The sequence below is a fragment of the Nyctereutes procyonoides genome, unplaced genomic scaffold (assembly GCF_905146905.1).
Source record: "Nyctereutes procyonoides isolate TBG_1078 unplaced genomic scaffold, NYPRO_anot_genome, whole genome shotgun sequence".
NCBI classification, from domain to species: domain Eukaryota; kingdom Metazoa; phylum Chordata; class Mammalia; order Carnivora; family Canidae; genus Nyctereutes; species Nyctereutes procyonoides.
The window spans coordinates 474004-501397 of NW_026575135.1; the positions used below are offsets into that span (position 1 = coordinate 474004).

At 46.7% G+C, this 27394-nt stretch overlaps 2 protein-coding genes across 2 annotated transcripts in view; one reads left to right on the plus strand and one right to left on the minus strand.

The window, feature by feature from the left end:
- The window catches only part of LOC129494936 (tigger transposable element-derived protein 1-like), a 7969-nt gene extending 5205 nt beyond the window's left edge, over positions 1 to 2764 (minus strand). Inside the window, exons 1-2 of the mRNA XM_055302191.1 lie at positions 2746 to 2764; positions 7 to 2678 (exon numbers count right to left, since the gene is read on the minus strand). Of these exons, the coding sequence (XP_055158166.1) occupies positions 193 to 2678; positions 2746 to 2764 (2505 nt within the window). The 3' untranslated portion in view covers positions 7 to 192. The remainder of the gene's footprint in view (positions 1 to 6; positions 2679 to 2745) is intronic.
- Positions 2721 to 20848, plus strand: PSMD5 (proteasome 26S subunit, non-ATPase 5). The gene is made up of 10 exons (XM_055302115.1): positions 2721 to 2935; positions 7199 to 7343; positions 8351 to 8464; positions 9079 to 9207; positions 11313 to 11422; positions 13601 to 13743; positions 14603 to 14794; positions 17224 to 17333; positions 17713 to 17853; positions 20036 to 20848. The coding sequence occupies exons 1-10, from the start codon at positions 2763 to 2765 to the stop codon at positions 20291 to 20293; spliced, it is 1515 nt and encodes a 504-aa protein (XP_055158090.1). The 5' UTR covers positions 2721 to 2762; the 3' UTR covers positions 20294 to 20848.
- Positions 20849 to 27394: the final 6546 nt, after the last annotated feature.

Here is a 27394-nt window from a genome sequence, read left to right on the forward strand (position 1 = left end):
ATTTACCTTAGATCCTGAGATGATTTCCTGAGATGATGTCCCCAAGTTTAGCACAGGACCCCACACAGCATATGCTCAATAAATGTCTGTTGAGTGACTAAATGATACGGATGTGTGGCTGGTGATGGTAAGGATGGTCATGATGAAGGTGGATGTTGGGGCAACAAGGGAAGAATGGCAAGACATGAGCTATCATTTGGAAGGAACTGCCTCTGGATTCTCTTCTTCCTTTAACTCAGGCACTTCTACTCTCTCCAGATTCAATTCCAGGGTTAGATTCCAAAAGTCCAGCTCTGCACTTATGACTTTGGCAGATTCTTCAGATATAGTAAGAGTCTCAGTGCCACTGCCAGAGGGTCCAGGACCTTCTTCTGGAGGCTTCTTATCCCCCCTCTTTCCCTCTACCTTCTCCTCGTTATGGGATTCAGATTCAGAGTTAGGCTCAGATTCAGATTCAGACTCCCCTTCAGACTCTGATTCTGCATCCATCTCCTTCGCCCACATTTCCTCCTCTTTGCTCGGGTCTTCATTTTCTTTCTTCAACCCTTTTGCTTTATTTTGTAGGTTCTTTTGCACCTCTTTATAAGTATATAACAATTTATTGAAGTCTTTTTTAAAGGCCAAACTTCTGTCCAGGAAAGGATCCATATCAATCGCAGCATCAATGAGGTCTGAGGCCTGGCGTAAGACAGCATTCAATTTCCTCAGATTCATCTTTACCTCTGGTTCCGGGGACTTGTCTTCTTCTGTGTTTACTGACGCAGACTCTCTCTCAGTTATGGCCAAAGCCTGGAACTTGAGCAGCTCGTTAATTTCACCCTCTTGGATGTCAAGGAATTTGAAGTCCATCCGTTTTGCAGACTCTATGATTTTTGCAACTTCCTCATTAGCTCTGGGGAAGCACGCATAATCGTTCACAACATCATCCCAAAGTTTCCACCAGGCTTTATTAAGAGCGGCCGGTTTTATGTCATCCATTGCCTCTTTTATCACGACCAAAGCATCAGCAATGTTGTACTGTTGCCACGTTTCTTTCAAAGTAAGACAAGGGTTTTTTTCCATACAGTCGGCAAAGTGGTCGAACATATGCTTGGTGTAGTACCTCCTGAATGCTTCAATTATACCCTGATCCAAGGGCTGAAGGTAGCTAGTGCCTTCCAGAGGGAGAAACACAATATCAACATTAGGGTGAGCAAAGAATAAGGAGTCTGGGTGATTGGGACCCCTGTCCAAAATCAGCAACACCCTGAACTCGAGGTTTTTTTCTATCAAATAACTCCGGGCCTGGTGGATGAAACAGTTATGAAACCAGTCCAAAAAGAGGGCCGCGGTCAATGACACTCTGGGGTGTGACCGCCAGAACACAGGAAGGCGCTTCTTGTCCTTTTCCAGAAGACAGGCGGGATTGGGGTCTTTATAAAGCAGCAAGGGCTTGATCATTTTGTCGCCGGCGGCATTGGCACAGAAAATGAGGGAGATCCTGTCCTTGGCTTCCTCTAAGCTTTCGGGGTTCTTGTCCTTTTCCCGGAAGGTACGCGAGGGCATGCACTTCCAGAACAGGCTCGTCTCCTCGGCGTTGAAGACCTGCTGCGGCACGTAGCCCCTGGCCCTGATCAGTCTCTGGACCTGCTTGGAATACCTGGGCGCCGACTGGGCGTCCAGCGGCTCTTCCTCCCCCATCAGCCTCGAATTCCGCAGGCTGTAGCGGTGTCTGAACTTCTCAAACCACCCCTTGCTCGCGTGGAACTTGTCGGGGTTGCCCTTGCCGGTGGTCTCCACCAGCTGCTTGTAGATGCGCTTGGCCTGGCTGCAGATGGCCTTGAGCGTCAGGGGCCGCCCCCCGATGGTCTGGTCCTCCACCCAGAAGGTCAGCGCGGTCTCCATCTTCTCGATGTTGGCGTCGCGGGGGACGCACAGCACCTTGGCGCAGACGGGCGACACGCTCTCCATGCTCGCCCTGATGGCCGCCTCGTTCCTCTTGATGGTGCGCACGGTGGACTCGTGGACGCCGAACAGGCGCCCCACGTCCGTGTTGCTCGCGCCCTCCTCCAGCTTCTCCAGGACCTTCATCTTGTCCTCCAGGGCCATGACCCGCCGCCGCCGCTTCACCCGCGTCTGGCCCGGGAGCAGGAGGCCCACGGCGTCGGCGCCGCCCGGCGAGGCCTCGGCCGCCGCCCAGGCCGCCGCCGCCTCCACCACCGCCGCCCTCGCGGCCGCCGACAGCCTGGCCTTGGGCCCCGGGGGCCGCCCGCGACGCCGCTTGGGCCCGCGGGGGTCCTCATCGTCCCCGCGGCGCTTGCCGGGCATCTGGCGGCCTCCGCCCGCCGCGGGAGACGCGCACGCCGACCGCACAGCCGGCCCGCGCCTCCCGCCCGGCGGCGCCCCCGGTGACGCCCCCGGTGACGCCCCCGATGACGCCCGGCCGCGACCCCGCTCGGCCCCGGTCTCGCGAGGCTTGGCGGGCCCCGAGCGCGCGCGGCCCGCCGGCCCCACATCGCTATTGGGCGCGGCCGGGCGCGGCCGGCGGGCCCGGCCGGAACCCGGGGGGCGGGGCTGCGCCCTGGCGGGCCTCGCGAGGCTTGGCGGCCCGCGAGCGCGCGCGGCCCGGCGGCCCCACACCGCTATTGGCGCGGCCGGAACGCGGGGGGCGGGGCTGCGCGCTGGCGGATCTCGCGAGGCTTGGGGCGGCCGCGAGAGCGGGAGCGGGAGCGGGGGCGGGAGCGGGGGCGGGAGCGGGAGCCGGACCCCCGCGGGAGGGCGCCATGGCGGCCCAGGCGCTGGCGCTGCTGCGGGAGCTGTCGCGGCTGGAGGCGCCGCTGGAGGAGCTGCGCGCGCTGCACTCGGTGCTGCAGACCGTGCCGCTGGGCGAGCTGCGGGCGCCGGCGGCGGAGCTGCGCCTCGGCCCGCTCTTCTCCCTGCTCCACGAGGACCATCGGTGAGCCGCCCCCGGCGCGCGGCGGAGCGGCCCGGCTGTGCCCGCTGGGGGAGGCCGCGGGAGTCGGCGGGAGGGCCCCGGGCCGGAGCCCCGGAGGCGGGACGTGCAGCGGGGCGGGCTGCCCGCCTGGGGGGCGCCCGGGCTCGGCGGCGGAGCGGCTGCCGGCGGCCCGGCCGTGACCCCGCGACCCCGCGGCCCCGCGGCCCCGCGGCCCCGCGACCCCGGCCGCGTCGGGCCCCGCGGGGCGCCGGTGCCCCTCGGCCTGGCTCTCAGGCGCTAATACGTAGACGACGTCTTCCAGAAAGTCGGGGGCGGGGACGATCTTCTTGCAGTCCGGCAAGATCCGTCCGCACTTTAAATGTTCGTTGTTTCCGATCCCCGCGAAATGTGCGGGATGGGGAGGGAAACGCACAACAGGGGGCAGCGGGCAAACTAGAGACCCTGGAAGTCCATGATTTCCGGCCCTGTGCGGCTATGAGAAACATCGGGGTTAGATCTCTCTACGTGGACACGGAAAAAAATCTCTTGATGTTGTTGTTGGAGAAAAAGGAACGTTGCAGCAGTTTATGATCCCGAAATGGGGCGTGGTGTTTTTTTTTTGGTTTTTTTTTTGATATTTCAGGCCCCCTCGCCCCACCCCCCTACACTGGCTGGTGTAACACAGTGGGAGGTGCAGCAGAATTTTTTTTTTTAATTTTTTATTTATGACAGTCACAGAGAAGGAGAGAGGCAGAGACACAGGCAGAGGGAGAAGCAGGCTCCACGCACCGGGAGCCCGACGTGGGATTCGATCCCGGGTCTCCAGGATCGCGCCCCGGGCCAAAGGCAGGCGCCAAACCGCTGCGCCACCCAGGGATCCCGGTGCAGCAGAATTCTGAGTGTAGAGGTCGGGCTTAGGGTGGCGACTTTTTTCATTTTGTGCACATCCGTACTGTTTGATTAAAAAGCTCTTTGTATTTGATCTTTTTTTTTTTTGACATTTTATTTATTTATGAGAGAGAGAAGCAGAGACACAGGGAGAGGGAGAAGCAGGCTCCACGCAGGGAGCCCGACGTGGGACTCGATCCCGGGACCCCGGGGTCATGCCCTGGACCAAAGGTGCTAAACCGCTGAGCCACCCAGGGATCCCCTGTATTTGATCAATTAAAACGGTTTACAAAGCAGCCCGGGTGGCTCAGTGGTTTGGCGCCGCCTTCGGCTCAGGGCGCGATCCTGGAGACCCGGGATCAAGTCCCAGCTCAGCCTCCCTGCACGGAGCCTGCTTCTCCCTCTGACTGTGTCTCTGCCTCTCTCTCTCATGAATAAATAAACAAATAAAATCTTAAAAAAATAAAGCGGCTTACAAATGTTTGTCATCCAGAAATGTAAAAGTGACCCTTCTACTTGAAAAGGTAAAAAAAAAAAAAAAAAAAAATCACAGGATTTCAGGGGGATTTCTTGGCTGTAACCTCCTGAGATTCCTGGTGGAATACGTGGTCCACTACATTAAATCCATCAGTTAATATTATTCCGTTCTGCCTACGAAATCTTTTTTTTTTTTTTAAGGTTTTCTTTATTCACATTCATGAGAGACACAGAGAGAGGCAGAGACCCAGGCAGAGGGAGAAGCAGGCTCCATGCAGGGACCTAATGCAGGACTCGATCCCAGGACCCCAGGGTCACGCCCTGAGCTAAAGGCTGATGCTCAATTACTGAGCCACCCAGGTGCCCCCTTTTCTGTGTCCTTTATTTCAGGCCCTCATTTTCTCCCTCTTGCTAGGTCTCTTGCATTAGTCTGACTCATTACCTTGAAGCTTCCTTGTCCAGCATGTTTTTCCCACACGGCAACCACAGTTAACTTCTTAGGTCATTTGTCTCAAATATTTTCCATGGTTTCCCATTGTCTACAGTGTAAAATCATGACTTATTTTCCTGGCATTTGGGCCCTTACAGTATATTTCCATCCTACTTTTCCAGCCTGTCTTTTCCCTCCATCCTCTACAAATATTTCATCTGCTTCAGCTACCGTGTGGCACCATTTACTTTCCCTTGTGCATGACTTGGCACTTTTCCTAACTTTGTGCAGGCCAATCCTTCTAACTGAAACGCCCTCCCTCTCTCCAAATTCCTTTATTCTTTAAAGCTCAGGTAAAGTGCTGTCACCTCCAAAAAGTCTCATTTGGCCACTCTAGTTTCAAGTGACTGGTCCTCAGATCTCCTGAGAGACATTGTCACAGTATCATTATTTCTGCTAATGATGCTTGACCCTGTTGCATTATGTTATGGTTCTTTCCATGTTTGCTTCTAGTTGGATAATTCTTTGAAGGCAGGGCCCATATTTTGTTCATCTCTGCATCCCTCCTACAGTGCTGCACATTTTCCATTTGGGAAGATGAAAATGTTCTGGAGGTGGTTGATGGTGACGCTTGCCCAACAATGTGAATGAACTTTGATACACAGAACTGTATAATAAAAAAATGGTTTAAAAAAAATGGTTAAAATAGTAAAGAAGCCCATATCCATGAACAGACGCTCCTCCCCCTTCCTCCTCTCTGCCCCTCCCCCAGCCCCTGACAACCAGGAATCTGTTCTCTGTCTCTGTGGATTTGTCTCTTCTGGACATTCATATAAATGCAATCATCATCAAAAAGAAGCTTTTTATGTCCCGCTCCTTTTAGAGTAATATTCCCACACTTCATCCGTGTTGTATAATATCCTGTTGTATGATTAAACTAGGTTATGTTCATCCACTCATTAATTGCTGGACATTTGGGTTGTTTCTATTGCTGTGAATATCCACATACAAATTCTTGTGTGCATATATGGTTTCAGTTATCTTGGGTATAAACACTGTTAATTACTCCCTTAGGTGCAGTTTATACAAAGTGGAATCCCAAAGTTAAAAAAGTTATGTCCATTTTTAAGGTTTTTTACATCTATTGCTTAATCAACTTTTATATTTTTAAAGATTTTATTTATTCCTGAGAGACACACAGAGGCAGAGACATAAGGAGAGGGAGAAGCATTCCCTGCGGGGAGCCCAATGTGGGACTCGGTCCCAGGATCCCAGGTTCACACCCTGAGCCAAGGGCAGACACTCAACCGCTGAGTCACCAAGGTGCCCCTTAATCAACTTTTAGAAAAGTCCAATCACTTTAATTGTATATTCCGTTAATAGTATATGAGTGCCTGAGCTATTTACACGTACTGCCCATTAGGAGAAAAAGTGATTCTTGAAATACCTTCTATATCCACAACTGGTAGTCATCAAGTTCTGATTAATTCACATCTCTAATTCCTCGTGAATCTTTTCCCACCTCTCCATCTCTTCTTACTACACTGTTTCACTCCCTCGCCACCTGCCTTCTAACGGAAAAATTATTTCTCTAACTAATACAGAATAATTTCCTCAAGTCAGATCTCATCAGTTACTTTCTGCTTAAAACCACTTTGTGGCTTGCCATTGCTTTCTGGAAAAAGTCTGAATTCTGTAGATGATAAAAAAAAAAAGACCCCATCAGAGTCTGGCTTCTGTGCATCTTTCCTGTTTCATTTCTCCCTGTATATACCTCCCCTTTTACCTTATCCCCACTTCTCTCCCATTCTTACCCCAGTTATATGGAGCTCCCTGTACTTGCTTGAATGTATAACACTACCTCATTCCTCTACCCCTTCATGTCCTTCTACCTGGAAGAACACCTTTGTCTTTCTAGATAATTCCCACTTTTTCTTAAAATTTAGTTCAGCTATTACCCCCTCTGGGAGGGCTCCTTGATCCCTGGGTTCTTTTATGAGCTCCCAGAATTTCCAACCCTAACCTATAATATTTACCCACCTGAATTATAGTTGCCCTTCTGTTTTTCTGTATTTTCCATTAGACTGAGCTTGTTGAGGCTAGAGAATATATATTATCCTTCTTTGTAGTACCAGTATAGGCATGGCACATAATAGGTACTTAATAAATGCTTAATAAATTAGTAGAAGTTAGTATTTTAAAGGAAGTCTGGTGGGATCCCTGGGTGGCGCAGCGGTTTGGCGCCTGCCTTTGGCCCAGGGCGCGATCCTGGAGACCCGGGATCGAAGCTCCCGGTGCATGGAGCCTGCTTCTCTCTCTGCCTGTGTCTCTGCCTCTCTCTCTCTGTGACTATCATAAATAAATAAAAATTAAAAAAAAAAAATTAAAGGAAGTCTGGTGTGGAAGAGACCTTCATTGAGCCAGGCTTCAGGTTGTTACTTCGTACCTGGCAGGACACAAACTAATGAGACCTATGACATTTCCTTTAGGGAACAGACCACTTTGTGTGTATCCATTCTGGAGAGATTGCTCCAAGCTATGGAGCCGGTTCACATAGCCCGGAACCTCGGAGCTGACCTTCAGAAGGGACTGACTCATCCTGATGATTCCGTAAAAATTCTGACTCTATCCCAGGTATGAAATTTTACTAGCACATAATAAGGAAACTGATATTTAGGTGACCGCCTGCTCTGGACCAGGCTCTGTGTTGGGTGCCAAAAACAGACAAAACATGATCTCTCTGTGTCCCTAGGAGGTGTCTCGTCTGTTCTAGTGTGCATAGCTAACTATAAGCAGGAGCATCCAGGCTAAAGTAAGGGGTTCTAGTAAGTATTGTCTGAAATACTCATTCATCAAATGCTGGCTGAATTCCTTGTACATGCCAGGCATTGTACCATATGTTGTTAGAGCTAGCAAGATAAATAGAGCCTCTTTCCTCCCCTCAGGGAGCTCCTAATCTAGAGGAAGTAATTGCCAAATTAGTTCTTATTATAGGGGCATAAAAAAGGTGCTATTGTAAAGGTCACCAAACCAAGAAATTGAGACAGTAACTCTTACAACCCTAGTAACCAAAATACTATTTGGGTGAAGAGTTGCTGCTAAGGATTATATTGTTGAGATGTTAGTACCCAAGCAGTTAGTTATCTAGGAGGCATCAAGTACTGTTTTTCTTCTTCTCACCTGAAGGTATTATTTCAACAAAAAAGGAGAAAGTGTTGATTGATTCTCTGACCATTTATGTGCTAGACGCCATACTAGGTAATTTTCCTATTTAGTTTCCTTCCATCGTCATAACTACCCTGCAGTTAAGTATTATGATCACATTTTACAGATAGAAAGCTGTAAAGAATTAACTAAAGAAGTTAGTTAATTTGCTCAGGGTCTGTAGCTAAAAATTGATAGAACTAGAATTTGTGTTGTCTTCTTTCACTGGAGTGTCTCTATTTTTTACCTACTGTTAACTTTTGTCTTTCTTTTCAGTATTGTGCCTATATCATGAGTGTCTTCAGCTTTAATGAATTTGGGTCATTTGGAATTTTTTTTTTCCATTTGGAATTTTTAATGGCTTGTCTTAGAGCTGAATCAGTGACTCCTAAGATAAATGCACACTAAGGGAATTTCTGATTGCATTTTTATTTCAGGTCGGAAGAATTGTTGAGAATTCTGATGCTGTTACTGAGATTCTAAATAATGGCGAATTACTAAAACAGATCGTTTATTGTATTGGTGGAGACAATCTGTCTGTAGCTAAAGCGGTGAGTCACCTAGAACCATCAGCCTAAGCACACAGAGTATCCTAAAACAAAGGAACACCTTCTGGATTGAGGGGTGGAAGTTTAGGATGGATGATTTGTATAGTTGAATTTGCAACCTCATATAGATGGTATCAGATAAGTAAATGGTGTCATATAAATACCAGTAAACCCCTTCTGTTTTCTAAAATACACATATCTAAATTATTCATCATGGAACTTATATTAGGTTGCTTGATAAGAAAATTTACGCCATCCGTTTTTGTTTTTTTAAGATTTTATTTATTCATGAGAGACACGGAGAGAGAGGCAGAGACACAGGCAGAGGGAGAAGCAGGCTCCATGCAGGGAACCTGACATGGGACTCGGTCCCAGGTCTCCAGGATCACGACCTGAGCTGAAGGCAGCGCTAAACCACTGAGCCACCCAGGCTGCCCACATCATGCATTTTCTATAGGGAATACATGTATCTTTTTCAGTTTAAAATAATGATAACTAAAACATAGTGCTCATTGAGCACGATGCATTCCACACACTAATTTCACATCCATCTCATGAAGTAGTTATTAAGTATTCTGCATCTTTATGACTTAAGAGGTATTTTCTTTCCTTATAAGGCCATTAAATCCCTGTCAAAAATATCACTAACCCAAGCTGGACTGGAGGCTTTATTTGAAAGCAATCTGCTGGATGATCTGAAAAGGGTAATGAAAACAAACGACATCGTTCGATACAGAGTATATGAGGTAAGACTAAAGCAGGCAGTTTTGTTTTGTTTTGTATTTGAGAGAGAGAGCATGAATGCTGGGGGAGGGGCAGAGAGAGAGAGAGAGAGAGAGAATCGCAAGCAGCCTCCAAGCTCAGCATAGAGCCCAGCGCAGGGCTTGATCTCACGACCCTGAAATCATGACCTGAGCTGAAATCAAGAGTTGGACACTCCACCGACTGAGCCCCGCAGGCACCCCTTCTCATGCCTACCATTCAGAATGCAATAGAGCTACCACTGAAAGGCAAGATGTCTTGTTAACATCCATCTATTGAGCATCTAGGCTTTGTAAGGCCCTATATTCAATAGCTGGGTACGTGGAGGTGAACCCTCAGCCTAATGTGTCAGGCAGTCATCTAAAAAATTATTATGGCAGACTACATAAAGTACTATAATAGAAGATAATGTTAAAACTGGACTTTGAAATAGTACTGAGATGAAGAAATGACTCCTTTGCACCCACTTGCTGAATCTCCACTTATATTGTCCATTTTTATGGTAAACCCTACACATGATTATCACTAACTTCACTATTGATACAGTAGCTGACCCAAGCCATATAGTTAAGAGGCTGCATATTAAAAATGGAACCCTTGACAGTCTGATTCCCTATTTAAAACACTTTCTTACTGGGCATATCTTAATACCATGCTATCCAGGTTTCCCTTCTGCCTCTCTAGCTGTTTCTTCTCTGTCTCCTGGTTCATTATCCTCTGTTGAACTTTTAATTTTTGGAATTCATGAAGGTAAATTCCCAAACCCTCTTCTCATTATACATTCATTTCTAGGCAATTTTATTCATCCTATGATTTCAGTTCCCATCTACATGGGATGACTTCATAGACCTCCAACCCAGACCTCTCTTCTGAGCTCAGACCTTCACGTCCAACTGCCTACTGACTGTTCCCTCTTTGGACCTATGTATTCTAGGCCCCTCACACTCATACTCAAACCAAACTCCTAAGCTGCTTTTTTTTTTTTTTTTTTAAGATTTTATTTATTTATTTATGAGAGACCCAGAGAGAGAGGCAGAGACACAGGCAGAGGGAGAAACAGGCTCCCTGCGGGGGAGCCCGAGCAGGACTTGATCCCAGGACTCCAGGATCACACCCTGAGCCAAAGGCAGACACTCAACCACTGAGCCACCCAGGCGTCCCTAAACTCCTAAGCTTCTTTACCCAGCCCATGCTCTAATAAAAAATAGCAACAGACTGGCTCTGTAGGAGGCCTTGCTCTCCCTACCACATATCCATTAGGTCATCATACTGTCAGTTTTACTTAAAAATCATGCACTTAAAAAATAAAAATAAAAAATAAATCATGCATTTCTCTTCCTTGATATAGCTACCACCGCTTTAGTTTAAACTACCAGTTTCTGGGCAGCCCGGGTGGCCAGGGGTTTAGCGCCGCCTTCGGCCCAGGGCCTGATCCTGGAGACCTGGGATCGAGTCCATATCGGGCTCCCTGCAGGGAACCTGCTTCTCCCTCTGCCTGTGTCTCTGACTCACTCTCTGTGTCTCTCATGAATAAATAAAATCTTAAAAAAAAAAAAAAAAACTACCAGTTTCTCTCACCTGGACTACTATATTTGCATCCAGACTGGTCTCTTCTCATGTTTATACCACTTGTCTATTTTCAGATGCAGTCAGGATAATCTTTTAAAAACTCAAATCTGATTCTATCATTCCTCTGCTTAAAATCCTTCAGTGTCCTATATCTCTCAGAAAGCCCTCAGGCTTGTGGAATGAGTGAATGACTAAGAGAATGTATGAATGAATGATTTTTAACAATCATTTTGCTGATTCAGGCTTTTGTATTCTGATTAATGATTTGGTGATTTCTTAAAAAATAAAAAACACAGATACAATCAGATATAATAGAGTATTTCTGTGTCGAAGTAATTCTTATGGGTTCAATTAAGTTTTTCTGCTTATGGAGACAAAAAATTGATTTTTTAAAAAACTCAATTTTACAAAAGTGCCTAGTCCTGTGTTTAATTTAAAATGAACTCTAACAGATTTGCGGCTGTTAAGACCTTTTTGCTTTTTCTGTTTTTGTTTTTTTTTTTTTTTTTTCTTCTTTCAGTTAATTGTAGAGATTTCTTCTGTGTCACCAGAATCTTTAACCTACTGTACCACCAGTGGGTTGGTAACCCAGCTCCTCAGAGAGTTGACTGGGGAGGATGTGCTGGTCAGGTATGTTGGCTGAGAGAGCTCTAAAACCAAATGTCTTTTTTTGGAGATCTGGAAAACAGCCTTGGGGCTTCAAGTGATCTTCCCTAGTAGGGCCTGGGCCTGGGTAGCAATCTTGACCACTGTCCTGAAGAAGGGGCCTTTAGGGCAGCCCTGGTGGCTCAGCGGTTTAGCACCGTCTTCGGCCTGGGGTGTAATCCTGGAGACCCGGGATTGAATCCTGCGTTGGGCTCCCTGCATGGAGTCTGCTTCTCCCTCTGCCTGTGTCTGCCTCTCTGTCTCTGTGTCTGTCAGGAATAAATAAATAAAATCTGAAGAAGGGGCCTTTAGAAATTACTCAAGTTAAAAAAAAAAAAAAGAAATTATTCAAGTTATATTGTCACAGTATGCTGGAATTTAGCAGAGCTCCATGACAATTCAGCTACTTTAGATTAACCATATTCCTTGTTCTTAGGCAGGTGTGCTTTTGCAATCACTGGGTAACTTTTATTTTGTGTTACTTAATAGGTTATTCTACACATTTTTTTTTGGTGTTGTTAAATAATAGCACTATGGCATGATAGAAGAAACAGTGGCCTTTGAAAATGGGCAAGACTTGAGCTTCCATGCTTCTCTGCTACTTATTAGCTATTTGACCTTGAACAATGTATTATAACCTTTTGCCCTTTAGTTTCCTTATGTCTCAAATGGAACAGTATCAACTCTGTAAAGAAGACATGAGGATTAAATGAATTGGCCATAGAGACCTATACATTGACTGACATAGGTCCTCCAAGCAATGTTGATTGTTTCTCTTCACTCCCAGCCCTCTACTTCCTGAGTCACCTTTAGTATCTTCCAAATGTTACCTTGTTGATATTCCACAGTTTACTAATCTATACTTACTGTTGAACACTTGACTTTGCTTCAAATAATTTGCTGTTAGATTAGCACTACAGTTAGTCACCTTCATGCACACACAGATTTTTGTTTTCCTTAAGTGATTTTCTGATTGTCATGTTTTTTAAATGTGACTAAATTTCTTGAACTCATTTGCACATAAGTCAGTCACCAATTACACTGTTTCAAAGCATTTGAGTTACGTTGTTTCAAAACATTCCTAATAACAAAATTAGTTTTTTAAACTAATTTTTTAGCCTTAAGTTTTTTTTAGCCTTATACAAATTATATAATATACAGGAGAAGAACCTGCAAATAGTCTGTTAAAATACCTTGGGGACAACTATAAAAATACTTTAAAAAAATTATTTGGGGAAATCTGACCATGGGTAGGCATTAGGTAATACTAAGAATGTTTGTTTTTTTTTTTTTTTAAGATCTATTTATTTTAGAGAGAGAGCAAGAGCGGGTGTTGGGGCAGAGGGAAAGAATCCTGAAGCCGACTCCCCACTGAGTGCAGAGCCTGACATGTGGAGCCTGATCCCAGAACCCTGAGATCATGACCTGAGTTGGAATCAAGAGTTGGCTGCTTAACAGACTAGAACACCCGGTCGCCCTGATACCAAGAATTTTTGTCAATTTTTAAAATATGTGGAAGTGGCATTATAATTGTCTGATGTTTTTTAGAGATGCATACTGAAGTATTCAGGGATAAATGGCTGGATACCTAGAATTTGCTTTAAAATAATTCAGCAAAAAAGGAGGAAAAAAAGATGAAAAGCAAAATCTTGTCCAAAATCTCATACAAGGCAAAATCTTGATAACTATGTGGGTACATGGAGGCTTACTGTACTGATCTCTTTACTTTTGTATGTGTGAGACATTTCAAAATTAAAATTGTTTAGGAAGCAGCTCTAATCAGTTAAAATTTTAAGTCTAAACTCTACCTTGTAATAACTATGTGATTCAGAACAAATCACTGCAATCTTCTCATCCTTGTCTCTTCATCTGAAAAGTAGAGCCAGGTGATGCCTGTGTGGCTCAGCGATTGGGCATCTGCCTTCGGCTCAGGTCAAAATCCCGGGGTCCTAGGATCGAGTCCCACATCGGGCTCCCTGCATGGAGCCTGCTTCTCCCTCTGCCTGTGTCTCTGCCTCTCTCTGTTTCCCTCATGAATAAGTAAATCTGTAAAAAAAGAAAAGTAGAGTCAGGATCACTGACCTTTCTGATTAAAAGGATTAAGATAGCCTATGAACGCATTTATAAATTCTGCTAATCACATGCAAAATCTTGACATTTCAGAGCCACCTGTATAGAAATGGTGACATCACTGGCATATACTCATCATGGACGACAGTACCTTGCTCAAGAAGGAGTAATTGATCAGATTTCTAATATAATTGTTGGGGCAGATTCAGACCCTTTTTCTAGCTTCTATTTGCCAGGTAAGAAATGTTGATTTCTTTGAAAATGATGGTGCATGTTCTTTCTGAGTTATCACTGATAGGAGAGGCCAGGGATTATTTCCTTTCCTTTAGAGCAGATTCCCTTTAGATGATACCCTTTGCCCCATAGGTGGAATCTATTGCCCTGGGAGCTATATATCATTGGTTCTGATTTTCTGGAAATACCATTGCTGTTCAGAGCATTAGGATAGTTTCCCTTGAACCTTAGTCAAAAGCAACATAAATAAAAGAAAACTACTGACATTTATACTATGTTTCATAGATTGAGCAAATCTCTGTTGGAATCTTTATCTAATATAGGATCCACTCCAACCATGCTGTTCCAGGAGATGGTTAATTAGTTTTTTCTTGAGCACTTGCAGAAATCGGAAATTTATTCCTTCCTTAGGTAGCCTAGTTTACTTCATCGATGAACATCTCTGTTTAAAAATTTCTTGGGTTGCCTGGCTGACTCAATCGGTAGAGCATGCAACTCTTGATCTCGAGGTCTTGAGTTCAAGCCCCACATCAGGCATAGAGCTTACTTAAAAAAATTTCTTCCTAACAATCTCTCCAAACTTGCTTTCCTGTAATTCATATCCAGTGGTCCTTGTTCTTTGCTCTTCCTCTTGCATATGACAGTGTTTCAATATTTGAATCCAGCTCTGTTGACACCCTCACATCACAGGTCCTTCGGTGCCTCCTGTGGGCTCTGTGATTGCCAGGCAGTGGAGTACAGTACTGTAACCCTTCTCCCCTTCCTGGCCTGTAGTTCATTACCATCTCTGTGAAGACGTACAGCCCACAATTTGTGGGGTCTTCCTCTTCTATTAACATACGTTTTTGTAAATATCTTTAGGATTTGTGAAGTTTTTTGGAAACCTGGCGATCATGGATAGTCCTCAGCAGATCTGTGAGCGTTATCCTGTCTTTGTGGAAAAAGTCTTTGAAATGACAGAAAGTCAGGACCCCACCATGATTGGTGTAGCAGTAGACACAGTTGGAATCCTGGGATCCAACGTTGAAGGAAAACAAGTTTTACAAAAAACAGGTTGGTATGACTTAGCGTTCCTTGGCCTTCTTTAGGGGTATCTTCATTTTTGATGAGAATTCAACATATAAGCCCACTTGCTGGTGCATTAACTACATTGTAGAAACTGCTTTTACAGATGCCAGTCTTTTTACTGTGATTTTGGACTCTTTCCTAGAAAGCCTCATAATTATTACTGAATTTTTGTTTATTTTTTACTGGCTAGACCAAACACTGTGTCCCCTCTACACCTTCCTTGGTAGTATTCATGGTCCAGAGACTGTGGGCTGGAGTCAGAAAGACTGGATTCATGTCCTGGTTCCAACACTGACTTGGCTTTTTTATCATATCCTCACTTAATTACTTTAGGCTTGTTTTCTTTATTCATAAAAAGAGTAAATTATTGCTTCTCAGGATTGTGAATATTTATTTGTTTTTTAAAGATTTTGTTTATTTATTTATGATAGATATATAGAGAGAGGCAGAGACACAGGCAGAAGGAGAAGCAGGCTCCCTGTAGGGAGCCTGATGCAGGACTCGATCCCAGGACTCCAGGATCGCGCCCTGGGCTGAAGGCTGGCGCTAAACCGCTGAGCCACCCAGGGATCCCCAGGATTGTGAATATTTAATTGAAAATATACATTTGTTTTATATTTGTAATATCCTAGAAGAAGAAAAAACCAAAAATTTGTTCCAAATTTTATGTTCAGAATGATGCTTCTATGGCACATCCATGAGTGTCTTAAAGGACTCTGAATTCTTACAAAAAATAATATGGGCACCATTAAAACCCTTATGAAGTTAATCTTGAACTGAAAATTAGTATACTATTGTGTATCACAACTGGTATCCTTGTTATATATACTTTTCCAAGTGCTTTTACCTATAATATAATCCTTTTCAGTCCTGCAAAGAACGTACTACGGCATTCTCATTTTATAGATAAGGTAGCTGAAATTCAAAGAAGTCAAGAAGATTTTTTAAGATACAGACTGTGGGGCATGTCATACTCAAATCTAGGTCCTTTAATTTCAAATCCTCTGCAGTTTATCCTAAATACATGCTGTTTTGCATATGAACATGTTTTAGGCCTGTCACTTGGTCTCTGACTACATGTTTAATTTTTTTTGTGTAGGTTGCTAGAGGTCAGTAATATAAAAGCATACTTTTTTTTTTAATATTTTATTCGGGATCCCTGGGTGGCGCAGCGGTTTGGCGCCTGCCTTTGGCCCAGGGCGCGATCCTGGAGACCCGGGATCGAATCCCACGTCGGGCTCCCGGTGCATGGAGCCTGCTTCTCCCTCTGCCTGTGTCTCTCTCTCTCTCTCATGCTCTGTGTCTCTCATAAATAAATAAATAATATTTAAAAAACAATAAAACAAAATATTTCATTCATTTATTCATGAGAGACACAGAGAGAGAAGCAGACACAAGCAGAGGGAGAAACAGGTTCCCTGCAGGGAGCCCGATGTGGGACTCGATCCCCAGACCCGGGATCACTATCTGAGCTGAAGGCAGATGCTCACCCAGGCGTCCCTGAAAGCATACATTTAAAAAATCTCATTGTTCACTTCATACCCTTTTGGATGGCTATTATGACAAAAAAAAGAGAACAAAAACAGAAAATAACAAGCACTAACAAAGGATGGAGAGAAACTAGGACCCTGGTACATATTTTGTGGGCCTGTAAAGCGGTATAGCCGCTGTGGAAGACATTATGGTGGTTCCTCAAAAAATTATACATTGAATTACCATGTGATCCAACAAATAGACTTCTAGATATACACCCAAAAGAATTGACAGAAGGAACTCAAAAAGATATTTGTGTGCTTGTATTCACAACAACATTATTCACAATAGCCAAAAAGAGAAAAAATCCAAATTTTGTTGATGGACAAGTGGATAAACAAAATGTGGCATATACATATGATGAGATAATCCAGTCGTACATCGGAATGAGGGGCGCCTGGCTGGCTCAGTTGGTTAGGTGTCCAACTCTTGATCTCAGCTCATGTCTTGATCTCAGGATCATGAGTTCAAGCCCCACATTAGGCTCCACACTGGACATGGACCAATGTGACCAAAAAAAAAGGAATGAAAGTCTCTTACATGCTGTAACACGCAGGGCCCTTGAAGACACTGTGCTAAGTGCAATAAGCCAGACTCAAAGGACAGATATCCATTTATATGAGGTACTTAGACTAGTTAAATACACAGAGACAGAAAGTAAAATACTGGTTATCAGGGGATGGGGATGGGGGAAATGGGGAGTTACTGCTTAAGGAATACAGAGTTTTGGTTTGAGATGATGAAAAAATTTCTGGAGACGGTGATGACGGTTGCACATCAAAAGGTACTTAATACCAGTGAACAGTATGCTTAAAAGTGGTTAAAATGATGAATTTTATGTGTATGTTACTACAATAAAAATATTTTGTTATCCTTCAAAGGAACTCGCTTTGAACGCTTGCTCATGAAAATAGGCTATCAAGCAAAGAATGCCTCAACAGAGCTCAAAATTAGGTGTTTGGATGCAGTTTCCTCTATTTTTTATATACCGGTGAGTAGATTGGGAAATTAATGAAGGACAGTGGGATATGTTTGGGAGAATAAATATATATATAAGTCTACGTAACACTGGTTAACTTAATGTAAATGTTACTCAACTTTTGGTAAAGAAGATCCTCACTATACTACTAGCGACATTTTTTAAGTTAAAGTGGAGTCATCCAGGATTAGACGTGGAGAGAGAAGACCCTAGAGTTTGTCTAATCAACCCCATCAGGAAACAGCAGCTGGGGAGGTCTAAGCTGGGTTTGGGAATGGATGCCCCAGACTTAGAGATCACGTAGCTGACTAAGGACGGCCTGCCGTCAAACCCAGGCTTCCTGACTTCCTGACTTCTGAAGACATGAGATTTTTTCCTTTCCGTCCTGTAGCCTGAGCAGCAGACTGAGGACCTCCTGCGGATGACGGAATCCTGGTTTTCTGCTTTATCTCGGGATCCTCTGGAGCTCTTCCGTGGTATCAGTAACCAACCCTTCCCTGAACTGCACTGCGCTGCCTTAAAAGTGTTCACGGTAGGCATCCTCTTCTTTTTCACGGGTCCTTTTGGGACAAGGCTAGTTCAGCATGTGAATCCTGGGCGTGTACAGTGTATGCAGTCTCTGCCCTGTGCTATTAGTGTAGACCAGTGAGGGAGACCGATGCGCAGATTGTTTCAGTCAGCGGTGTTAGGTATTGTGGCAGAGGTTTGGACACGATTCTGTGGATCACAGAATTTATTCCAGATTCCTTACCTGTCATCAAGCAAGCTCCTTATTGCCCTAGTCTCCTTCCTGAGCCTTATTGCCTGTCAGTCCCCTTCTGGCCCTTAATGGACTAGTGATACCAAACTGCTTCATGTCTCTGGACCTTTATGTGCCCTCTGCATTCAACACTGTTCCCCAACTTTGCTTGGCAACCTCTTACTCACCTTGAGGGACTAACTCAGGTATCTCTCCAAACCCACGAGGTTGAGTTAAGCAGTGTCCGCTCTCATAAAAGTTGCTGATTATTTTAAACTTTGGAAAACATTGTGAAGTAAAAAAAAAAAAAAAAAAAAAAGTTTTTTTAAGATGTTATTTATGTATTCATGAGAGACCCAGAGAGGCAGAGACACAGGCAGAGGGAGAAGCAGGCTCCCTGCAGGGAGCCCGATGAAGGACTCGATCCCGGGACCCCGGGGTCACGCCCTGAGCCAAAGACAGATGCTCAACCGCTGAGCCACCCGGGTTCCCCAAAGTAGAAATTTTTGAAATTACTTTAAGTCAGACCTGTTTTGTGTATTTCCTTTTAGTGTTAGTGTTTATTTAGTTTTTTGTGAAATTTTTTTTTTTTGAAGATTTTACTTATTTGAGAGAATGCATGCACACAAGCAGGGGGAGGGGGGAGGGGAAGGAAGAAGCAGACTCCCCACTGAGCAGGGAACCTGACTCTGGTCTGGGCTTTGTCAAACCCAGGACCCTGGGGCACCTGGGGGGCTCAGCGGTTTAGCATCTACTTTGGCTCAGGTCGTGACTCCGGGTCTTGGGATCCAGTCCCCCATCAGGCTCCCTGCAGGAGCCTGCTTCTCATTCTGCTTGTGTCTCTGACTCTCTTTGTGTCTCATGAATAAATAAATAAAATTCTAAAAAACAAAAAACTAGGCAGCTCAGGTAGCTCAGTGGTTTAGCACCGCCTTCAGCCCAGGGCTTGATCCTGGAGACCCAGGATCGAGTCCTGCATCAGGCTCCCTGCATGGAGCCTGCTGCTCCCTCTGCCGGTTCTCTGCCTCTGTCTCTGTCTCTCATGAATAAATAAATAAAATCTTTAAAAGAAATAAAGTTATTATTTCATTATAGGGCTATAGTGAATCATTCTCCTATCAGTGCAGATTTCAGTAGTTCTCTATTACAAACGGTATTACATTGAACATTCTCAAAAATATCTTGTGTACATATATAAGAGTTTTTTCAGGGTAGTCTTTTCTAGTTTTTGTTTTTATTTTTCCACTGTTACAATTATGCCATGTCTATAATTTGGATCCACTTTTTCATATCCATAGATTTACATTCTTTATAAATACTATTCTTAATGTTTATTTAAATTTTTCTTACTATATACCATAATTTACTTACTGATCCCCCCCAGAATTAGACATTTATATTATAACTTTCACACTCTGATGAACATCTTTGTATAGCTTTTTAATATCTAGATTCTTTTTTTTTTTTTTTTTTTTTTTTTGAGAGAGAGAAAGAGAGCACAAGCTGGGGGAGGAGCAGAGGGAGAGAGAGAAGCAGACTCTACACTGAGCACAGAGACCAACATGGGGCTCAATCCCATGACCCTGAGACCATGACCTGAACAGAAATCAAAAGTCGGACATTTAACTGACTGAGCCACCCAGGCGCCCCTAGATTATTTTCTTAAGTTAGCTTTTCAGGAGGAAATTGATGTAGACAAAAGTAACATTTTTTAAAAAGATTTATTTTTATTTATTTTAGAAAATGTGAGCTGGGGGAGGGGCAGAGGGAGAGGGAAAAGAGAGTCGCAAGCAGACGGCCTCCCTCTTGCAGCTCAGCTGAAATCAAGAGTCACACTCTTAATGGACTGAGCCACCCACATGGCCCCAAAAGTAACATTTTTAAGGTTCATGTTTCTAAGGATTGTGCTATCCAAGTAACACATTGAGCTTCTGAAGGCTCAGAGGAGTTTTATTCTTTCTGCTTTCCATTTCAGGCCATTGCAAATCAACCGTGGGCTCAGAAACTTATGTTTAATAGTCCGGGGTTTGTGGAATATGTGATGGATCGGTCTGTGGAGCATGACAAGGCTTCCAAGGATGCCAAGTATGAACTGGTGAAAGCACTTGCCAATTCAAAGACAGTTGCGGAAATCTTTGGGAATCCAAATTATTTGAGGCTCAGAACTTACCTGAGTGAGGGTCCATACTATGTGAAACCTATTTCCACAACAGCCGTGGAGGGAGCTGAATGATTTCTTCTAGAGTCTAGACCATTTTTGACCAAAACGTCTCCCAAGGTCTTTGACTTCATCTGTAAGCTACACAACAGAGGCTTCTCTTCCCCCAGAATTATCATGGAGTGTCTAATGTAATTACGTTACCTACGTTTGTGGTGTTTCTACATTGAAATACAGTGTGGAACCAGGAAAGCAGGCACCTTGGTCATAATTGCACCAGGTGTTTTTCAGATTCCCTTGACTGCCTTAATCTTTCCAAGAAGATGGAGGTTTTGTTCGCTTAGGAAATGTTCACGGACTTACTGTCTTATTTAAAATTCTGCGTCATATAGAATGGAACCAAGTTGTTCAGAATTCTCTTTACCACCTATTTTTTTTCTTTTGGGTCCTTTTGCCTTTCTGATTCCACTCTCAAAGTCTTGGATATAAATATTCTTTCAAACAATGTGGAACCTTGAAATTATGTTCTCCACACTAAGAATAAATACTTTTAATAAGGTGTCTTTGGATTATTTTTTTGTTACTATTATTTCTTTGGAAAATGGACAATAAATAAGTCTTTTAAAAATGTTCTGGCGTTCTTTACTTTTTTTGTTTTTTATCATTGAATTTTACTCTGCCGTGGTTTGGGAGAAGGAGGAGTGCTAACATGCTAAAGCAGAAAGATTCCCCAAACTCTTTACTTATCGGTGGATCATCATTGTTGAGGGTTTTGCTTTTAATTTTTCAGATCCATCAAGTCAATATTGAATTGATCAGAGAGAGAGAGAGATAGTGACTCCTAATAACCAGAATCAGATGGCAGGTCACTGTATGTAAAAACCAGGGTGCCATCACATTGAGTAACAAAGGATGCAGTTTCTTTTAATTGACAAAAAAAAAAGTGTTTCCACGTGTTTCCAGTGCTCTGCTTTCTGACCGGAAAAGCACGCTGCACGCCAATCACCCGTCAGAGGTTTCTGCAGGAGTGTGCCATCAGGGTAGGACAGTTCAGAATCCAGGGATAGGTTTCTTTTAAACCATGATGTTGATGTTGAAAAACCACCCCTGCTCTGTAACGCGGTGGTTCTCAGGCGCCTGGAGTTCCTGTCCCAGGTGGATGACCTCGTTCCTACCATCCCTGAATCCTCCTGTGCGAGTTTTTGTTGGTTTCACGCTGATGATTTCTCTGCAACTAATACCACTAACTAGGCCACAGCCAAGTCTTCCTTCCATTGTGCGAAGTGCTAAGTTCATCTCGTTTATGTTTTTACATCTGTATTTCACTGATGAAGAAACCCAGGCTCAGAGAAATTGGGTAACCTCTCAGAATCAGCACGTGACTAATTGTAGAGGGAAAGAGAATTTCTATTAGAAATAGAACATTAGTGTATAGTCAGTACAACAACAGGAAAAACAGGAAACACCTACCCTAGATTTGAAAGAAGGTTTTCCAGAGAAGGAAACTCCTGAATCTTGGAGAACCAGTAGGAGAGTAATGGCAAGTAGCAGGGCAAGCAGAGGCACAGACAGGAAAACAAGAAACATTCGGGGGAACTGCAAGGCAATATGACCAAACCCTAGAACTTAAAAGGGGAAAGTCACAAAATTCTTCATCATTATTACTAATAGTAGCTATTATTTCTTAACAGATTGCACGCTCCAGAGCCAGAATGTTAACCTGGCTTCCTGGTGGCGGGTCACATGTGTTACTTGATTATTCTATTTTGAAAATAATAGCAAACAAATGTTTGTTAAACATCGTTCTAAAAGCTTTTCAGGGGCACTTGGGTGGCTCGGTCGGGTAAGCATCCCACTCTTGATTTCGGCTAGGTCATGATCTCAGGGTTGGGAGGTCAAGCTCTGGGGCAGGCTCCCTGCTCCATGCTCTGGGGAGTCGGCTTGTCTCTCTCCCTCTGCTCCTCGCCTACCCCAATAAATAATGAATGAATGAATGAATGAATGAATGAATAATAAATAAATAAATGCTTTTCATCTATTAATTCATGTTGCTATTTTCCCTCTCCCAGGAATAAAATACTGTTATTACCCTGATTACCCATGAGGCCGAGGCACAGCAAAATTAAGAACTTGCCCAAGATCGCACAGCAAATAAATGGAGCCCAGATTTGAACCTAAGCTGTTTAACTCAGAACAGACTTTTTTAAATGCTGCCTCTTCCTCTTATTAGACATTTGCTATGGGCCAAATCCAGTGCTACGTGTTTGACGTGTCTTGTTTAGTCCACAAGTCCTATAGGGTTTATTTTGTACATAAACTGAGGCTCAGTATATTTTAGTAATATCTCAAAAAATATGACCTGATAAGTGTCATGGCAGGGATTTTCAAAGTGTATTACTTTGGGGACACCTACAATCCCAAGAACCCCGGGATGGGATCTATTGGTCTAGCGCCTAGTCTTTATACGAGAGAAATCAGAACAGGGGGCATCTGGGGGGCTCAGCGGGTGAGCATCTGCCTTTAGCTCAGGACGCGACCCTGGGGTCCTGGGATCCAGTCCCACGGGGAGCCTGCTTCTCCTCCTGCCTGTGTCTCTCATGAGTAAATAAATAAAATCATAAAAAAAAAAAATCAGAACATATGTCGTAAGTTGAATTGTGTCCCCCAAAAAGATAATGTTGAAATCCTAACCCCTGGCTCCTAATGCCACCTTATTTTGAGATAGTTTTTGCTGATGTAACCAAGTTAGGATGGGGTCATTTGGGTGCTAATCTAATGACTGGTGTCCTTAGGACAGGGAAATTTGGACACGGCACAGAAGGAAGACTACGTGAAGTCACAGACGCACAGGAGACGGCCGTGTGTGAAGTGGAGGCAGAGGTTAAGGAGGTCTGGCGGCAAGCCAAAGATGTAAGGACGCCGGCCACCACCAGAAGCTGGAGGAGACAAGGACTGTCCCTCATAGGCTCTGGAGAGCAGGGTCCTGCCAACACCTGGATTTTTTTTTAAGATTTTATTTACTCATGAGACCCAGAGAGAGAGGCAGACACAGGCCGAGGGACAGGCAGGCTCCCTGCGGGGAGCCCGACGCAGGACTCGATCCCGGGCCCCCGGGGTCCGACCGGGACCAAAGGCGGACGCTCCGCCGCTGAGCCCCCAGGGATCCCCGTGGCTAAGGGTTTTAAGTTGAGTGTCCTGCCCCCGAGTTGCTGCTGCCACGTTTCCCGCTTCCGTCCAAGACGAAGCCTTGGCTCACAGCTTCCTCGGCTCTCTCCTCCGTGGGCGCCGCCGTCCCCGAGAGCAGCGTGCGGGCTCCTGCGGGCTCCTGCGGGCTCCGGGCGGGCCAGGGCGCCTCCACGCACCAGGCCGCTCGCAAGCCACAAGCCACTCCGCGAAGACGAGCGAGGCTTCTGGTCATAATGAAACTCGCCGTTCTCGCACTTCCGGATAAAACGTTCTATGTTGCTTTTTACAACTATTTATTTATTTCGGGGATTGAGAGCCAGAGCCGGGGGGACGGCTCCTCCCGGCGCCCCGAGGTCGCCTGGCCCGACACCGCCGTGGGCCCTCAGCCGCCGGCCCGCGCCCCCGAGGTCTTGTCTTGAAAGGCGCCGACCCTGACCCCCTTCGGCCCCATAAACCAAGCCTCCCGACCCCATAAACCAAGCCTCTGCACGATGCGTGCCTCGCGGCACTAGGACCGCTTTGCAACCTGCCCAGGGAAACCAGGCGCACACCAGGGCGGAGGGCGTGGGGACGACGCCCGGGTCATTTGGAAAGAGCACGTCTGTAAGGGAGAGCAAAAGGGACACCAACCAACCAGCCTGCAAGAAGCCGCCTCGGCGCCTAGACGGCCGCTGTGCTCGTCCACGGTCCCGTCCCGAGGCGCGGGCGCGTGAGGGCCCCGGGTGTGTCAGCAGCCGGCAGGGAATCAGCCCGCAGCAGGCTTCAGGCCAGGCGCGGCCCCTTCCACGCGGGGCGGCGCGGCACCCTAGTCTCGCAGGACGTGAACATGAGCTTACAGCAACTCCTGCTCCATCGGATGTGCCTTTTCCCGGAAAGCCTTGAAGTGTGGATGGGAGCGAGGCCCGCGGACCTGGCACAAATCCCCACAAGCGCGTCGGCAGGAGCCCGACGGCCACTTCTTCCGCGCCACGTCCTGGGACACGGCGAAGGCCCGGCCGCCGCAGGGATCGGGTGGTACTTTTCGGGGTATTTGCTAAGAGGGCCAAGTGCCCGGCTATTAGGGTCTCCGTTGGGCGCACCCCGGTGGCCGACCCTTCCCCCACGGCCGGCCTCGGTGCTCCTTCAGACTGAGCAGACAGTCCACCGCGCGTGGCGGCTGACAACGTCGCCTGGTCGGCCCGAGGATGCCCGGGGCGCTGGGGCACAAGGTCACGGCCCCCGGCACCGCGCCCTGGTCTTCGGGTCTGGGTCCCACCCCGTCCAGGGAGGTCCCTCCAGCACGTCCCTGTTCTCCCGGGGCTCTGTCCCTCTCGGGGTGGTCACCGGGCGGTGCTCCCGGAGCGGAGAGTGGGAGCACGTGCTGCCCTTGGCCGCGGTCGCGTGGCCCAGGCCTCCTGAGGGCCTGCCTTGGCCCAGGCCGGGGCCTGAGGTCACAGACACTAGGACACATTCTCCCTTTCCGTGCCCGCGACTGGCCCCGGATGTAACGCTCGAAGGATGAGGGGTCCCCGTGCCACTTCCGTCCTTGTCCTTTATTTCCAGGGCGTCCCTGTCTGCATAAGGCAGGGTGCGCGGAACGTCTTGCTCCAGAGTCGGCGGAAGCAAGGCGCGAAGTAGGCTGAGCTTCAAGAGCACGAAGCCGCCGGGGAGGCGGGGGCTGCAGCCTGGGCCCGAACCACGGGGAAGCCGCGGCCCGCACACTGCGCCCCCCCCCCCGCCCGGGAGTGGCCCCGGAGAGCAGGACGGCCCGCGGGTCCCCACCGTCAGGGAAGACGCAGACCGGCGTCCGGGGGGCATGCACCGTCCTGGGGGCTGACAGGGCGAGGGGCCCGTGGGGGAGGCCGATTTCTACGGTGCCCCGGTGCTCCGGCGGCAGAGCCCCCCAGTAACCGTCACCCCTCACGGAGCACCCGCAGCGCGCCAGGCAGCGGACGGCCTTAGTTCATCTCGCCCTTGCGAGCCCTTCCGCAGGTCAGCTCCCATACGAAGGCAAGCATCCGGGCATTCCTAAGCTGCCCAGTCAGTCGCCAGGTACACGCGGGCAGGGCCGTAATTTGGGTTCAGGTCTGCAAACTTCCTAAAGCTCACCCCTAAGCACTGAGAATCCTGACTCTCCTCTCTTCCTTCTCGAGGTCCACGAGCCGGAACGGAACATCAAAACGGACCCCTGCAATTATGCTCTGGACTCCCGTTGTCTCAAGGCGGATGACCGGCACGTGGCAGAGACCTGAGCTCTCCCAAAGCCTATTTTCCTAGATCTCAGATGCTTCCAAGGCGTAAGAGACTTGCCTGCATGTCGCCCGTGAGCAACTTCGGGGCTCTGGAAGTCCTGGAGTCCAGATGCCAGGTGATGCCCGCAGGACGCTCAGCGTCATCCCAGTCTGACAGCAACTGAAGCGAAGTACTTGGTGCCTGAGACGTGAAGGGTTCGGTGTCCTCCTCGTCAACCTGAGCTTTTGCCCGGGAATACCTGCTGGCTGCACAGCAGGCCGAGCGCCGATCCCGTTACAGCCACAGTGACCCCGGAGCAAAGATCGAGAACACGAGCCTGCTGAACCGCTTCCAACCTTGGGTACCTCCTGAAACGGACCCCTTGCCTTTATGCTCAACTCCTGGTGAAGTACGTGGGGGGGTGTGACGGGCAGGTCACCGACGTCACGGCTCCCCGCAGCGCACAGGGGGAAACGCTACACGGTCTGGAGTGTGCTCAAGAAACCGGACACCTGGAATCGTTCCCGCTCCCGGGCACATGCACGTGCAAGACGTGTGCTAAACGTCAGGGAATACGTGTCACCCCCCAGTGGGTGCATTTTTTTTCTCCCCAGAGAAACATCATACGGTGACGTTTGGCTTATGTCTCACTGGGAAGGCTTTTAATTCCTATCGTGGGCTATGCCAGAACCTTACAAAGTCAGCCACATGTCACCCGAGCTACCTCTCCACGCATTTTAATCTCAAAATGGCAAACAACACATCATCATCATCCATTTTAGCCAGAATTAAAGAAACTAAGCATTTGATGTTTGCCATTCTCCGAGGGCACGAGTGTGGGGGAATTATTCCGAACCCTGCTTCTACCAGCAAGTTTGAGAAAAAAGAAACGGCATTCAACACATTTCCGTGTTCTTGTCACATAAGCACTTGTGCGGAGCTTTCCGTTTTCAGGCTGGGCTGTGTTTCATCCTTGTCTTTTTACCTGTTGATCTTCCTGCTGCCACTCACAGCATTTTTTGGTCATTGTTTGGCTAAGAAAATCCCATTGCGTTTAGCGCTGTTTTGTCCACCACTGTCACGCAACCTAGGAAAGCTTTACAGTGCGGGAAAATCGAACCTAAAAAAATTCAAGTGAAAGGAAAAATTTTAATGTTCCTGGTTTAACGATTAAATAGGTCTTGTCTTTAATCAAACACAAATCCTATTTTGCAATTTCCATTTCTCAGAGCTATAAAGTTTGTTCCCAGATCTCCTCTTGGCTCCCACTTAGTCGGTTTGGTTTCTTTGTCCATGAGAAGGACAAACAGGTCTCCAGGCAGCTCCATCTGGGATTTTCAGTTTAAGTCACCAAACTCCCACCACACTGGGGTTGAGACATACAGGGCGCTTGCTTTTCTTAATTACCTTGGTACCGCCGCCGTCTCTTTCGCCGAGGTTACCCGGTCTGCGCGCTCATGTCTTCCTAAACTTTTTTGTAATGTCGTCAGTTGCTCTGGCTGCAGAGGCTGCCTGTTGCCTACCAGACCAGATTTGCTCTCGAGACCCGACTCTCAAGGCATCATGCTTGGTTTCTCCGTCACATTGTCATTTCCCATGTTTCAAGTACCCTCGATACGGACTCAGGATGCCTGGAGGCCTGGCATTGCCTTCCGCCAGCTGTGTGCGTGAACAGATACGTGTAGGTTTATTTATCTGACAGGGACACAACAAGCAAGGGGAGCAGCAGGCTCTCCGCTGAGCAGGGAGGACCCCGGGGTCACCACCGGAGCCTGAGGC